General features: G+C 43.9%; 1 protein-coding gene across 1 annotated transcript in view; it reads left to right on the forward strand.

Annotated features, from left to right (window-relative positions):
- The window catches only part of LOC148016833 (polyribonucleotide nucleotidyltransferase), a 146,437-nt gene that overhangs the window by 100,047 nt on the left and 29,705 nt on the right, over positions 1-16,685 (forward strand). The window contains exon 12 of the mRNA XM_087663022.1: positions 15,807-15,937. Within this exon, the coding sequence (XP_087519148.1) occupies positions 15,807-15,937 (131 nt within the window). The remainder of the gene's footprint in view (positions 1-15,806; positions 15,938-16,685) is intronic.

Genomic DNA, 16,685 nt, shown 5'->3' on the forward strand with positions numbered 1-16,685 from the left:
AGGGGAAGCTCTGACCGTGATGTCCTGCAATGGGGTGTGGGCAATAGAGATACGGCTCCTGAAACTTGCAAAAACGAAATTAAGGGAGAGTGCTGGGCTGTATGTCTATTTATAAAAAGTTTGGGGCACCCAAATTAGGCTTTGCATGCGGGACACAATAGCTCTCTAGAATCGCGATTCTTTTCTTACAATAAAAGGTTTTCTTTATTTATTAAGCGTGTTTTGGGATTGTTTAAGTCAGGCTAATGCATTTTTAGCTCAATACCCCCTCTCGTGCCCAAAACTGAGCCATGAGAAATAAGCCGTGGATGTTCAGTTTCTTTTATTTCAAGGCATCCCACCCCAAAGCAGCCAGGGTATCGTGCGAAGGGTGCGCGTTGGTTGCCCAGTGACCTACCAAGACTACAGAGACGATGGTTATCTTACTAAGGGAGCCCAAGTGATCACCCTAGAGAGACGAGGGCATTGGACCAAGGGTGTCTGTTGGTTGCCCAAGGGCCTACCAAGTCTTGCAAAGGCGGTTAGAATCCACAGTGGACTTTGTGTTTTTTTTTTTTGTTTTTTTGAGGGTTTTTGGTGTAATTTGTTTAAAAGATTTAGCACTAAGTAATGGTTTCAAATTAGTTTTCATTGTGTTGAGTCATTGTGCCCCGAAGTATGGGAAAATAAGGATGGAGAGCCCCACTACCTTCATAAAACAAGTAGAACAATTCCACATACTACTAGGGTAAGTACCTAGGGATTCCTAAGGGGGTGTGTGTATGTGTGTGTGTGTGTATGTGTGCCAATCTTATGGAGAATATGTGGAAAGAGAGGCAAAACGATGGGAGCAAGCAAGACAAGCAAAGCTAGCATGCAAGCATAGGAAAAAAAGGCCTTTGGAGATTGCCATGTGCAATGCCACAAGTATGGTGGATCCGAAGTCGATTGCTCCAAGGGTGACCGAAAAGGGTTAAATGTGTACAGATGTATGTTTACATGGACAGAATGTCAATGCATGGGGTAATGCAAAGGAAGAAACAAGTATTCATGCTCATGCAAAATGTGATGCAACGGTGCTACTTGGATAGTGCCGTCGCAGGGAAATTTTTTCTTGGACAAGCATCCTTTTACAATCATATCATCTAGATAGTGTGGATGAAGTTACAAATGTCCATAATATACAATACAAAAGTAATAAATATCTGAAAGTAAAAAATTGTAAACATCATCATTGTCAGTAGCAAGAGAAGGAAACGGCCCCCTCTCAAACTGGAAGGAGAAGTAAGAGGGAAGTATCCTCTCCCCGTCAATCTAGAGAAGTAGAAGAGGGCGTACCCAAGCCGCGATCCATAGTAGAAGGTACTGTAGAATGGGTCGGTTGACCGCCTTGGTTAAAATATTTGCAACATTGTCAGTAGATGGCACAAACTCTGGGCGTATGGTGCCTAGCTCAACTTGCTCTCTGGTGAAGTGGAATTGAACCGCTATGTGCCGTGTCCGAGGATTGATGATAGGATTGCCCACAAGGGCAATGGCAATGTGGTTGTTGCAATAGACAACTAAAGGCGACTTGTAAGAACACTATAATGTAGCCAACAAGTGCTTGAGATAGATGGTCTCCATAGTACCATTGAAGAGAACCCGATATTTTACCTCGGCGATGAAAGCTGCCATCGTCCTCCTGCTTATGGCTAGCCCAAGAGATGGGTGCCGTGCCCATGGCGTAGAGGTAGCCTCCATGGGAAGGCCGGGTATCAGGATCGCCTGCTTAGTCAAAATCAATGCATCCTTGTAGGCATAAACCATGACCATAAGTTAGTCCATAATTATAGGTACACCTTAAATATCTTAATATACTAAGACAAGCAATCCAATGAGACATTCTAGGTGCATTAAAATATTGACTAAGCAAACCAATTGAGAATGCAAGATCTAGCATGAATCAATCAAAGTAATTTTCCTACAACAGAATGATAGGTATGAGCATCAAAAGGTTGACTCGAGGTATGCTTGTGCAAATGGACAGTGGGATCTAGAGGCGTGGCCATTGGCCGTGTTTGATCAGTGCAATACTAGTCTATAGTTGTAGGGCCTACTTCTGCTGTGATAGAAAGATACTTTTCTCGGATTTAGCAATCTTCATCCCCAAGAAATAAGATAACAAATCATCTCATATGTAGAGCAAAGCTGTGTCTTAATTTTTGCTAGAGCCGAAGAACCTAAGCCAGTGAATTATATATCATCAACATACAACAGGATACAGTTGACCCTAGTACTAGCAGTGTGCACGTATAGATTTGGATCATCGGGGGTAGAATGGTATCCATGTGTTCGTAAGAACTCGTCCATCATGCGGTACCAAGACCTCGGTGCTTGCTTTAGCCCATAAAGAGCTTTCCGCAAGTGAAATACCTTGTTTGTCCGGTCAGTGGAAGAAAAGCTGGTAGGTTGCTCCACATAGACTCCTCCTCCAACAACTGTTCTGAACGCACTTGTGACATCCATGATAGATTAGCCAACTGTGGTGAGCGACGAGCGTAACCAACATACGAAAGGATGTCAATGGAGTGGTAGGTTTCTTCAGTCCATGCCATGCTTTTGCTTGAAACCTTGCACTACAAGGCGAGCCTTGTATTTGTTGACTAAAGCACCATCACCTTTAGCTTGGTCCTAAAAATCCACTTTGTCTTGATGATTGGCTTGTGACAAGGACATCCACCAATGTCCAAGTCCCATTTTGATCAATACTGTTGAGCTTAAGCTCAGAATGTACAATGTAATCAGCTATAAACAACGATGCATATGAAGCTTGAGGGGCTAGTCGAGCAGACCTTCTAGGGCCCTTTGGAGTGAAATTCGGTGGAAAGATATGCGCGAATCTTGCATGGTTTGCTGGTACTAGTCATGTAACAGAGCTCGCGGAAGAGGGATAGGAGCTGAAGTATCTGTAGGAATAGTAGAGATACGGCTCTTAAAACTTGCAAAAACGAGATTAAGGGAGAGAGGTGGGCTGCATGCCTATTTATAGAAAGTTTGGGGCATCCAGATTAGGGTTTTGCATGTGGGACACAGTAACTCTCTAGGATCGCGATTCTTTTTTTAAAATAAGAGGCTTTCTTCATTAATTAAGCGTGTTTTGGGGCTGTTTAAATCAGGCTAATGTATTTTTAGCTCAACACAATGATAGTGTGTTTCTCATCTAGAAGGAGAAAGATGAAAAATATGCCTATAAGATTGAAAAGTGAACTAGTGTCCTATAAAAAGAAAACCTGTCGATGATCTCAAAGTAAAAGTAGAAAATGGAAACTCTTCATGAATGAGATGTCTGTGCTCTAAGGAGATGTATCTCTACATGGCTAAGGCGTCTCGGCATTTGTCTCATGTGACGCTTAATGATGGCTGTAATTGGTTTGTGATGTGGATTTTTGGGTTGTTCGGGTGGATGTGGACACCTAGATTGGCTGAGTGCCGTTGCTCTATCCAAAGAAACACCTATAGAAGATGAGGTCCAACGATGATGTACTCTTGTCAGTTGTGTGGCACTAGTAGTGGTATGTGCCGTACTCGGTTGTGTAGTAGTGAACAAGTCAATGACCCCTCTTTGTCTATTTGAGCCGAGCTGTGGGGGCCTCCTACTTTGTAGAATAACTACTCTACACCTCTAAAACTCCAAGAGGAAGAAACCCAAGCATCTCTGATTCTCAAAGTTTAGCCTGTAGGATTAGTCTAAAGGGCCCAAAACCGTCTTGAAATAGACAGTGGTATCTGCCTTGTATATCATAATATACTGTGCATTGGCAGATGTGTTCCTTTGTCTTTGGCTCTCTATCGCATAGAGGGCATATGCGTTCCTTTGTCTGTATGCCCTCCCACCTGCCTGTCTCAATCCTTAGGTGGTGCGATGAGGTGTGGATCTGACCAATAACTCTGTGCAATGCACGAGGCAGCTTTGTCTCCATGTAATTGGGTCGGGTGATGAAACCATCCTTAGATACCTAAAGGAAGTGGGGTTGGTAGTGTGCCATCCTCATGCCAAGGGGGGGGGGGGTCCCCCATCCAACACTTCTCCGTATCTGACCTTAGTATGCCTACTTTGATCACATGGTTCAGCTTTGATTGGCTTAAGCTGAGGTCAAGTGTAGGGTGATCCAGGCTATAGTCAAAGGGGGGTAGTCTGTCAATCTGCAGCCCATTTAAACTCATCCATGTACTCACGTAAGCATACCAACAATGTCTGTCACCATCTATTGCTAGCTGTCCAGAAGAGGCCAGGGCTTTCAGCTGATTAGCATTCTTAAACAGCCCCAAAACATACTCAATTAATGAAAAACCCTAAAAAGGGGAGCGGTTCGAGAGAGTTTTAGTGGTCTCCCAAAAACCCTAATTTTGGGGGCACCCTTCTACATCTATAAATAGATAGGCTGCCCCCATTCAGCCTCATTCCGTCTGTGCAGGTTTCACACTCTCCAATGCAGATTTCAGCCATCAGTCTACCTCCACGTGGCTGTCGAGCCTTTGCGACTGCTGCCACCTCTCCATCCAGCCTTGCAAAGCCGTGGCGCCTTCTTCCAACAGTCGCCCACTGTCTGGGATCATCCCTCCTGCTGCGTTTGGCCCTGTTCCTCGTCGCCAACACCTCCACCCTCATCTGCTCTCTGCGTTTGCAGCTTCTGGCTGTTGGCGACAGTAGGTAGTCCTCCTCCTCCATCAAGCGACCTCCAGTACCTTGTGTTTTGATCCTCCAGTGCAAGGCGACTTCTGGTTGATGCTCTCCTCCATCAGGTGACACTTTGTCTGCTGCGTTTGCAGCTTTTTGGGGCCGCCCTCTGCCCTCTGCATCCTCTATTGCTTGCGTTTGATTCTCTAGTAGCCTCTGGTACCATCGTTTTGCAGTTTCCTCGCTCACATTGTATACTCTTACATTCATTTACATCATTCATTCACTTCAGAGTTGTGATCTCTCTCTCCCTTCTTTTGTTTGTGTTTGAGTTTCTGTATTTGAGTTTGAGTTTTGCGTTTAGGGTTTGAGTTTGGCCCTCTGTGTCTACGTCAGTCTCTTTGTGTTTTTATCGTGGTCGTACACTCTTTGTGTCCTCAGTGCAAACCCTAGCAGTTTTCTTCACATGGTATCAGAGCCGATGCTCTTGTAAAGAGTATTTTGCGGATATTGTGGAGGGCTAGTCTTTGTGCGAGGCACACAATACGACTCGTAACCGAATCACAATGTCCCAGACACCTTCTTCTCCAGTTTCTGTGATGTCCTATTAGGCTTCTTCATCATTGGAGGCCTTGAGATAGCACTATGGACTTGGTGAGGAGGACGATACTCCACTTTCACCTTCACCTTCACCTTTTTCTTCTACTCCTATTCTAGATTCCACTAACATGACAGAGGACTTGGAGGAGTACTATCGCAGCAAGTATGGTGATGTTTACACCCCTCCTACTAGTTTTGCCATCACATTTGGACCGGTTGGTGAGGTTGGCCACCTCTCCGATCATGGAGGACATATGACATTTGGAACGTCTGGCGATCCATCTTCATCATCTCAGCCAGGTCCAATGTTAGATTTGTATAATTCTTTTGTGTTGCATGAATCAAAATCCTCGCTTGTTTCTTATTTTGAGGTACAAGATCCGGATGGCTTTACGTATGTGAACTTCAATAGAGAGGGACTCACGAAGTAGACAGAATTCAAGTACATCTACAGCTTCTGTTTCATTTGAGCATGTCACACACACTTTTCACTTCCCTCCCATCCTACCCTCTTCTATATCACACCTCTCATCATCTTTCCAAAACCTTGGATTACACTTCACATCCTCATCATTCACCTTAGGGGTTGGATCTTCCATATCCGCTCCTAGCACCTTCTCCTTCTCTACCCCATTCTCTACCTCTTTGCACCATGGTACTTCGTTAGGGGGAATGCCACCCTTTAACATAGTGCCTCTCACCTTTCAGCAAATGAGTACATCCATAAGTCCTGGGTCGACTGTGATAGGCATCCCCCTCACTATCGTGAGCTTCTCATCTCACATGACCACTCAAACGCAGGGGTTTCCATCCTCAGCTTATGGTGCGTCTTCATACTCTTCTTGGGTTACACCTATGTAGGAATTCCCATTTTTTGCTCCTCGTGTTGCCATCCCATCTCCTTGGGTTACTCATGTGGCTACGATGCCCATGCCTAGTCAGCCCATTCCTACCTATGGATCCACCTTGCACACTATCGGTATGCTTGGTGGGCACTCTGGGGTCCATTCCCAAGTGTACTCCACTCCCCCATCCTACCCACACTACACTTTTCTACACTATCCATCTCCGAGCACTACCACTCCTGTTGCAACGGCCAAGAATGCCTTCACGGATAGGACACATTTTAACGGGTCAAATTTCATGCAACAAGTGCTCAAGTCTCAGGGTCTTTGGGACCTCGTCATTGGTCTAGAGCCTATGCCAGACCCTCAACTAGGTCACCCTGACGACATCCGTCAATGGAGAGCCGGCAATGCCACAACCAATGTTGAGCTGATACAAGGATTGCTTCTTTAGTTTCACTGTCAGTTGCAGCACTTCCCACTCGCGTCGGAGCGTTGGAGTCACCTTCTCGACCGCTATGCGGCTCGTGATCGTACTCAGTGCATCAATTTGGACTTTGAGTTTCAAGAGTTTACTATTAAGGAAGGGGATGATTTGAAAGTTAAGCTAGCTGAATATAGACAGTTACCTTCTGAGTTCGCCTCTATTGGCTCTCCAATGTTAGAGGACGATTAGGTTACATTCTTCTTGAATAAGTTGCCTGAAAAGTACTTCAATTTCATTCAATATATAATCTCCCAACCTTGATTGCCAACCTTCTATGAGTTTCAGTGCCAATTCTTGCGTTACGCAAGATTGCATGATCAAGTCCACAAGAAATCCTCATCACAGCCTTATTCAGAGCAGAGGGGGTTGCTTGCCTCTTCTTTGGGAGGGAAAACCACCTGTGGCAAGAACTCGCAAGATGCGAAGGAAAGCCAATCAAAGGGTGACTCCTCTTTCTTTGATGGAACCAAAGAATCTAGACCTATTTGGCAGCAACTTTAAGGAAAACCGATTTTGCATACCTTGCTAGAGAGCAAGCCATGTGGACGAGGAGTGTCGATCCAAGGCCCAAGGTCTTCCACCTAAAAAGCCGTAGCACACCACTGCGAGATTGCAGAGTCCAGTGGAGACTACGCCTTCTTCTCCTGCTTTATTTGCTACTTCCGCATCCGTTGTTGCTGCGTTGGACATGTGGCTTGAGTGCAGCCTCAGCGGCCCATCTCTTTCACTACCCCTGAGGGATTGGCTGATTGGTCTGTAGGTTCCGATCCCGTTGCACTTCATGTATCCATCTCACTTTCCTCTCCACCTCGTCAGGTGTTCCCTTGGCAGTTCGCTACTTCTGGACATAGGCGATGGTGGCCACCTTCTTAGCCCAACTTGTCTCTAGGTCCTTTCGGATACCCTAGGTCAGTCTAGCATTCATTTTTCACACTCTTAGAGTCGGGCCCATAGGATTCATTATACTTAGCTTTTCCATTCTTTTGTCTTCCGCTGCATTTACTCACATACATACACATTCATTGCATTCATTTTGAGTTAGATTTTCTTTCTGTTATGTTTTGCTTTGGAGCATCTCACCACTAACCTCTGTATTTGTAGATTCTCATCTCTTCTGCAGGGTTTTGTCTTTCAGTGTAGGGCTAACTTGTAGATTGCTTTGGTCCTATTTGGGCTAGAGATGTGGGGATGCACACCGTTCCTTTCATGGTTTCATCATCCTAGGAGTGCTTGCTCTTCTTCCAACATGGCGGTTTCCCCTCACGAGGCGGATCGTGCAACATCTCTCTCAATGCTATCATGGTGGTGACTTTTACCTTGCTCTTCTAGGAGGGTGCTTCATCCACTTCATTATCTGTCATTCCTTATGGTTCTCAGTACCATATGAAGACCGACATCATGCTCCTCTTCCTTCTTTGGCATCAACATCAAGGTTGAGAGAGGGTTTCTACCCTTCTTGGTATTGTATAGGTTTCAACACTTTGTCTTTGACATTGGTTTCTTTCCCCTGTTGCACCTTACCCTTTGCATTGCATGATTTCATCATCTTTGTACTAGGGCGCTTGGGCAAGTGAACAATTTCCCCACGAGGGACACACCTGTTGCATGAGCATTCTTCAGCATGTAGCATACTTTGCATCTCATTGTGCAGAGCACCACCTGCGCGGATCCTAAGCTGTTTTCACCGGCGGCAATTGTCACCACACCACCATCCTTCTTTATCACATCGATATCTCATCACCTATTTTTCCTCGTCATCAACACCCTGAGTGGATGAGTTAGCTTGTTTTGTTTTGTGATGTGTTGGGTGTACCCTCCCTATTCTCATATTCTCGGTCACTATTACTCAATCGGCTGCCTCCCATATAATTTACCTTACTTATTTAAAAAAAAAACAGAGAGTTCCATGTGGTTCCAACCGCCTTTGTAGGGCTTGGTATGACTTTGGGCAGCCTGCGTGCACCCTTTGTCCGAATCCTTGTCCTGTATGGGGTGACTACTTGGATTCCCTTGGTAAGATAACCATCGCCTCTGTAGTCTTGGTAGGCCACTGGGCAGCCGACGTGCACCCTTTGTCTGATGCCGTGGTTGCTTTGGGATGGGATGCCTTGGGGTCAATAACCATCATAGTGGTTGGCCTAACCTTTTGGCTCAGTTTTGAGCCTGAGAGGGGTTGTTGAGCTTAAACACGTCTTTTAGCTGATTAGCATTCTTAAACAGCTCCAAAACACGCTTAATTAATGAAAAACCGTAAAAAGGAGAGCGGTTTGAGAGAGTTTTAGTGGTCTCCAAAAAACCCTAATTTTTGGGGGACCCTTCTACATCTATAAATAGACCGGCACAGGCTTCCCCCATTTAGTCTCATTTCGTTTGTGCAGGTTTCACACTCTAGTGCAGATTTCAGCCATCAGTCTACCTCCACGTGGTTGTGCAAGTCTTCGCAACTGCTGCCACCTCTCCATCCAGCCTTGCAGTGCTGTGGCGCCTTCTTCCAGTTGTCGCCCACTGTCTGGCATCATCCCTCCTGCTACGTTTGGCTTTTTTCCTCATCGCGAGTACCTCCACCCTCATCTGCTCTTTGCGTTTGTAGCTTCTAGCTGTTGGCAATAGTAGGGAGTCCTCCTCCATCAGGCGACCTCCAGTACCCTGCGTTTTGGTCCTCCACTGCTAGGCGATTGCTGGTTGATTCTCTTCTGCATCAGGCGACACTCTGTCTATTGCGTTTGTAGCTTTCTGGGGCCACCCTCTGCTCTCTGCATCCTCTACTGCTTGCATTTGATTCTCTAGTAGCCTTTGGTACCATCGTTTTGCAGTTTCCTCTCTCTTACAATCCGATTGGTGGTCAGAGCCTCCGGATCCGTCTCTGGGGGATGTTACACTCCGACATTGCTTTGCCCGTGAGCACACTGTACACTCTTACATTCATTTACATCATTAATTCACTTGAGAGTTGTGTTCTCTTGTTGGGAATAAAGGGCCATGGTGCCTTTCATATGTGCATGGGTGTGAACACACCCTTAGCGCATTTGTACTTTCATATATATATATGTATATATATATATATATATATATATATATATATATATATATATATGTATGTATATATATATATATATATATATATATATATATATATATATATATATGTATATGTATATATAGATATATATAGATATATATATCTATCTAAAAACCTAAAGAGGTACACTCGTCATTGTACCCAAGAACGTCGTGCTCACTCTCCTCTCTACTCTGCACTCTCTCTCTCTGTCTCTCTGCTATGAGAAAGCATTACGTGTCTCTATCCTCGCACTCTCTGGCTTAACAAACTGGTATCCGAGCTCACAGGTCGTGCATGCTTTCCGGAGTTGGCACTAGTCGTTAGCATTTGGCAAGTGCAGGAGAGGTGTTGCAGGCAAGGAGGAAGTTGCAGGTGTCGTAGAGGCGACGAGCAGGAAGTGTCGCAGGCGGGCAAGTGTTGTAGGCGGGTAGGTGTTGCAGGAGTCCTAGGCGGGCTCGACGAGTAGCAGACGACAGTTTGCAGACGTCACCGTAGGGCACACGACACGTTGTGGACGAGGGGTCAGGCAGTTGACGACACGCAACCAAGCGGACGGGATCGGCACACGTGACCAAGACCAATGCACCATGAGACTTGTGCGCAACGACCAGTCGACGAGGTGCAGGCGCTAGACGGGATGGACGGGGCTGTGACCGGAGAAAGCGAGCTGACGACACACGCTGACAGGTCAAGATGTCGCATCCGACTGGATGGACGAACTCTTTTTTTGTCATTTTTTTGTCAAATTTCTGAAATTTTTACGTCTTCCCTTTTTGCCGGGCGTTCATCGCACAAGCACAATGTGCAATTCTGACCCGAAAATTTGGGGCTTTTCCTAGATTTGGGGATTATGATGCAGAACAAGATCATTTGTCTTAGAAATTTCAGGAATTTGTAACATTTTGCCTCTCATATTTGGGGCTTTTCATGTACATGCAAGAATTGGGTGGAAATTTACCCAATTTCTCGACATTGATTCACATTGGAGCCCGTACAATTTGGGGCTTTTGCTGTTTGCACAAAATTTGTGCTCCATTTGGTCATTTTATGTACATGCGGGTTTAATTCCATGTAATTTGGACATCTAGCACTTGGAAAATTTGCGGGTTTTGCTGAAATTGCTCTATTTTGGCAAAATTGGCCTATTCTATGCATGTCAGAGACAGTGCAGATGTATGGTTGATGCTTTGAGCACAAAAATTTTGAGGCTTTTTACCGTGTGTGTCATATTTTGTGCCCATGGGTGCATGTACAACAGAAATTGCAGCTAAAATTTGGGACTTCTCATGTAATGTGTGGTATTTGCCCTGTATTTTATCTTGAAACAGCTGTAATCAGTTGTGGAGTGCTGTAGCACAAGGTTTAGTGCTTCTGAAAATTAATGTGCAGATCTGAAATTTCTGCTTTGATGTGGTCATTTATTGGTGGTTGGTACTTGCTTGTAGCTTGGTCACTTGAGTTCAGTTTGAACCTGCATTTGCCGAAATTTTTGGTCACATTTGAGCTGAAAATCATGGCTGGCAGCAGTGACAGCAGTAATCTCATGCACATTAAGAAGCTTGAAGGAGCACATAACTTTGCAGTCTGGCAAAAACAGTGCTACAATATCTTGTTGTAGAAGAAGCAGGCAAAGCATATTAAGACAAAAGGGGCAAAGCCCGCAGATATGGAATAGGACGATTGGGATGAGTTAAATGAGCTTGCACGCTCAACCATCGAGCTGTCGATTTCTGATGCCTTGTTCTTTAACATTGAAGGTTTGGATTCTGCATATGCTATTTGGACTCGACTCGAAGAACTGTATGCACAGAAGAGTGCCGCAAGCAAAGTGTGTTGGCTTAAAAAGCTTATGGATTTGCGTATAAAAGAGGTACAACAGTCTCTACTCACTTGAGTGAGTTTAACTCCATTTTCAGCCAGCTGGTTGCCTTGAAGTTCTTGATTGATGAAGAGTTTAAGTCTACGTTCTTGCTTTGTACTCTTCCAGAGAGTTGGGATACATTCACGACTACTATGAGCAATTCTAATGCGATCCTTTTGTATGCTGTTGTAAAGATTGCTCTACTCATGGAAGAAATGAATCGGCAGAACAATGCATCCAATAAGTCTTCAAGTGTCTTGCATACCAGGTGCAGATCACAACAGAAAGGCAAATACGATAGCAAGGGACACAGTAAATCATGTGGGAAGGATGTTGAATGCCATCATTGTGGCAAGAAGGGTCACTTTAAACGTGAGTGCTACAAATGGAAGAAAGAGAAAGGAAATGGCAAGAAGACAGATGATAGCAAGAAGGAGAAGAAAGAGAGTTAGATCAAGAAGAGCAGTGTCAAAATTGAAGAGGTGAATGTAGTCACTTATAACAGTGACAGTGGGAATGATGTACTCTTTATCTCTTCACACTTTAGTTCACATGCTTTACTTGCAGATATAGATGATGATATGCATACTTGGATTCTAGATTCAGGTTCCTCCTTTTACGTATGTGCAGATATAGTTCCCCAAGAAGCGTGGTCAGGCAAGGCACCTTCGTATGCACACTTGAAAGTGTTGTGCGAAGCATATCTGCACATACGTAAGGAAGAACGCTGCAAACTTGAGCCAAAGTGCTGTAAATGTATTTTCCTAGGATAGGGTGATGAAGGTGAAATGGGGTATAGATTATGGGATCCTGAGAACAGAGGAAGTCCATAGGGTTGTAATCTGGGAATAAATACCTTTTTGACAGAAAAATGTGCCAGTTGTACAGCAGCAAATACCTGCTGTAAATGAATCTGCAAATGCAAAAAATAATGCTGGAAATGATCAGCCAGCTATTGCCCATGATGATGAGCCTTTGGATGTGTAGAAACAACCAAGACAACAAGGTGTTAATGCTGATTTGCAGGCTGAAATGGATGGACAGCACGCTGAAAATGGAAATTTGCAGGCTCAGTAGCCAGCAAACAATGATCATTGGGTTAGGAGATCGTCTAGGACTACTAGACAACCTGATAGATTTGTTCCTGGTGCAAACAATGTGGCTGATTATGTCATGTTGATAGACGGTGGTGAACCGTCTTGCTTCAAGGAAGCAATGGACAGACCGGATAGCAAGAAATGGTATAAAGCCATGTTGTCAGAAATGGAATCTCTTGAGAAAAATGACACTTGGGACTTGATGCAGTTGCCTAAAGGGCAGAAAACCCTTCTATGCAAATGGGTTTACAAGATGAAGGTCACTTCTGGTTCCTCGCCAAAGTACAAAGCAAGATTGGTTGCGAAGGGGTACAAGCAGGAACATGGAATTGACTTTGATGAGATTTTCTCTCCTGTAGTTAAGATGATTACATTGAGAACCATTTTGGGCTTGGTTGCATCTGAAGATATGGAGCTCATACAGATGGATGTAAAGACTGCATTCTTACATGGTGATCTACATGAAAACATATATATGCAGTAGCCTGAAGGTTTTGTGGCAAAAGGAAAAGAAAAGATGGTATGTAAACTCAAAAGGAGTTCGTATGGGCTGAAACAAGCAGCAAGAGAATGGTATCATAAGTTTGATACATTTATGCAGTCTCAAAGTTTTCATAGAGGTCAGGTGGATCACTGCTTGTACACCAAGAAGGCCGCAGATGGCAGCCTGATTATCTTGGTTTTGTATGTTGATGACATGTTGATTGCTGGCAGGGATACTCGTGCCTTGGACTCACTGAAGCAAAGTCTTCGTGGCAGCTTTGACATGAAGGATCTTGGTGATGCAAATCACATTCTTGGCATGGGAATACTCAGAGATAGACCAAAAGGATTACTCTATCTATCTCAATAGGAGTATATCTCCAAGGTTTTGCAATGTTTCAATATGGAAGGGGGGAAAACAATTGGGGTTTCATTGCCTCCATATGTGAAACTGAGTGTAGAGGACAGCTCTACATCTGCTGATGAGAAGGCTGAAATGGGCGAGATACCATATGCTTTAGCTCTTGGCAGTTTGATGTATGCTATGGTTGCTACATGTCGTAACATTGCCTTTGCAGTGGGAGTGGTTAGTAGATATATGGCAAACCCTGGTAAAAAGCATTGGGAAGCAGTGAAAGGTATTATGAGATACCTCAAAGGCACAAAGGATTTGTGCATTTGCTTTGGAAAGCAATAGGCTTATGTTGTTGGCTTTACAGATGCAGAGTATGCTGGTCATGCGGACTGCAAAAAGTCCACTGATGGGTATGTGTTTACCTTCACAAGAGGAGCAATCTCTTGGATCTCTGTGCTACAAAAGTGTGTTGCATTGTCTATGATAGAGGCAGAGTATATGTCTGCCAATGAGGCATGCAAGGAGGCTTTATGGATTTCACGTCTGGTGGGAGAGGTTGGCATTAGAGGGTTACCTGTTCTCCATTGTGATAGTCAGAGTGCTATCATGCTAGCACGGAATCCTGTCTTTCATGCAAAGACGAAGCACATATAGGTGAAGTATCACTTTATTAGAGATGTACTTGACAGCAAGAGTATTGAGCTTGTCAAAGTGCATATAGATGATAATCACGCATGGGAGTTGGATAGATATATGTATTTCAGCTTTGTACATACCCAGACTTAGCTGATTCTTTTGTCCCCTTAAGGCACATTACCTTTAGCGGGGGATTGTTGGGAATAAAGGGCCATCGTGCCTTTCATATGTGCACGGGTGTGAATACACCCTTAGCATATTTGTACATTCATATATATATATATATCGCCTCCAAACATAGCTCTATGTTTGATTGTAGATGGTAGGAGAGCCAACAGTTCTTGTAAAGATTGATGGCATCCTGATCTTTGTTTCTATCTGTGTTCTTATCTTTCTTTGTTATGCATGACGAGAGATACCATGGATCAGTTGTACTCTCCATTTTGGTCTCATAGTTCATTTTGGCCTTAGTAGGTGTCAATGTGTTTTTCTTTAATTTCTTTCTCTTCTCTTCTCAGATAGTGTGAGCTTTTTATACCAATATGCTTTTCCTTACGGTGGTTACATTTATTTGTAAACCAACTGGAACCAAAAATTAATTTTCTGGAGCTGGAACAGAGAGGAGGAGAAACTGGAGTGGAGGCAGTGGCAAAGAGAGGTATGAGGGGGAAATAAATTGAAGAAAGGGAGGAGGAGAGCAGATTCTAAGAGGTGGGTGGGAGCAGGCTGGTGGATGGGAGAAGAAGGCAGCCAGGCATAAAAAGAGGGAGGCAGGCATTGTGGGGCGCAACGAGTGGTGGACTGCTTGGAGAGACAGCCAGCAGGGAGGCAGAGGTGGACAGAGGAGAGGAGCTAAAGGAAGAAGGCTGTGCTGCTGGAGAAAAGAGGTGAGGCAGAAGGCCCTGCGCGGGCTGATTGAATTCTGGGCGAGGCTGAAGGCAGGGGAGAAGCTGGGGATAGGGTGTTGAGACCCTCCCCTGAAAAGCAAGCACGACAGAACCCACGTTATACAGTGATATGCAAATATTCACAATGTTAGGAAACATACAAATCCAGCTAGAAATAGTTTATACACACTTTTGGAAAACAAAGCACATGAATGCATGTAGCAACCTCATTCTGATCTTCCTCATGCAAAGAGTGTGGTGCACTGATATCATATTGGAAGTCATGGGCTTAAGAGAGGTTTGGAGAGAGATTTTGTTTACAACATCACAATATCACACACATAGTAGCAAGGGACTGAAAAGCATAAACGAAAGTGTTGAGGCAGTGTAAAAGAACTCAATGCTGATTATGATCACACAAGTTTTTAACCAATACAAGCGAGCATTGTACTTTGACAATAATAAGCAGCCAAGAAGATCACACCGAGCAAAAAAGGGTGACAATGAGTGAATCGATTTATGGGGGTGCTAATTGGGGTGCCTTATAAAGGCTTTAAATGTACAAGACCTGACTCCTGGGAGAACTGGCATGTATGAGAGCCGAAACATTCTCTATGATTGCCTCCCTCAAGAAAGCCCTAAAGCAACAAGGCCATGTACTTTTGGTACTTCAAAAATGGAGCTTTAAAAAGTTTGTACATGAATACTTGTCATAGTGTGTGAATTATGGTTTTGCTGCTAGAAATTATGCCAATTAGATAAATGTAAGTTGATGTTGCTGCATTGCACTTTATTGTTGATTCTTTTAAGAAGGCCCTGTTTTTATTGTGATACATGGGAATGTATGTATTTCAGGGAGTCTAGCATTGATGGATGCTGGAGTTCCTTTGCGATGCCATGTAGCTGGCGTTTCAATGGGCTTGATTACTGATACAGATGAAGTGTCTGGAGAAATAAAGGATTACAAACTTTTGACTGACATACTGGTAATTTCAGCTGCTTAGAACTAAGTAGATATCTCAGAATTCGTGCAAGTTGGAGCCTATTTGCAGGATATGTGCCTAAATAGTTATTTTGGTATAGCAACACTTCTGTTTTAGAGTTAAATCATCACTGGTCTTAAATTCAAAGCTGTGCATACATGATGAATTGAAGGGTCATCAGAAAGTGCTAGTTTTGTATGCTGTTTACTCTGGTCATCACAGTGCCTGCATTTAAAGCACCACCCTGTAAAGGCTTAACTTCGGCAGAGTGCCAGGATATTATCTGCATATGTTTGTGCAAGAAATAGTATTTTTACTTCTTGCATTTGAAACTACTCACATTCTCCACAACAAGCATACATGTGATTTGCTATGGCATTTTTGTGAGCAGTCTCTGTAAGCAAACAGATCTACAAGAGGTGCAAGCTAAACAAACTTGTCTGACTATTTCAGACTTCAAGCTTTCTTCTTTGTGTGCAAATTTGTATTGCTAGCCTTTGTGCATTGAGCATGGAGTTAGCCTCATTTGCATCCTATTGACCAGTAGTCATGGATAGCTCAACTTGTGACAGCATAATTAGAGGACCTTGAAGTGGTCCTAGACTCTAGTTTTGGGGATTCCTGTTAAATTCAAGGTATTCTTTTCTTCACATGCTCTGCTTATTGTCTCGTTTCCAAGGTAGTGTTCACCTACTTTTCTTCCATACTTGCAACCTCTTTATTGCTTCCCTTCTTTGTGCTCTTCTATTAG

Source organism: Lygodium microphyllum, chromosome 22 (assembly GCF_053477565.2).
Source record: "Lygodium microphyllum isolate KBCC chromosome 22, Lygodium_microphyllum_v1.1.10, whole genome shotgun sequence".
In the NCBI taxonomy this organism is placed as follows: domain Eukaryota; kingdom Viridiplantae; phylum Streptophyta; class Polypodiopsida; order Schizaeales; family Lygodiaceae; genus Lygodium; species Lygodium microphyllum.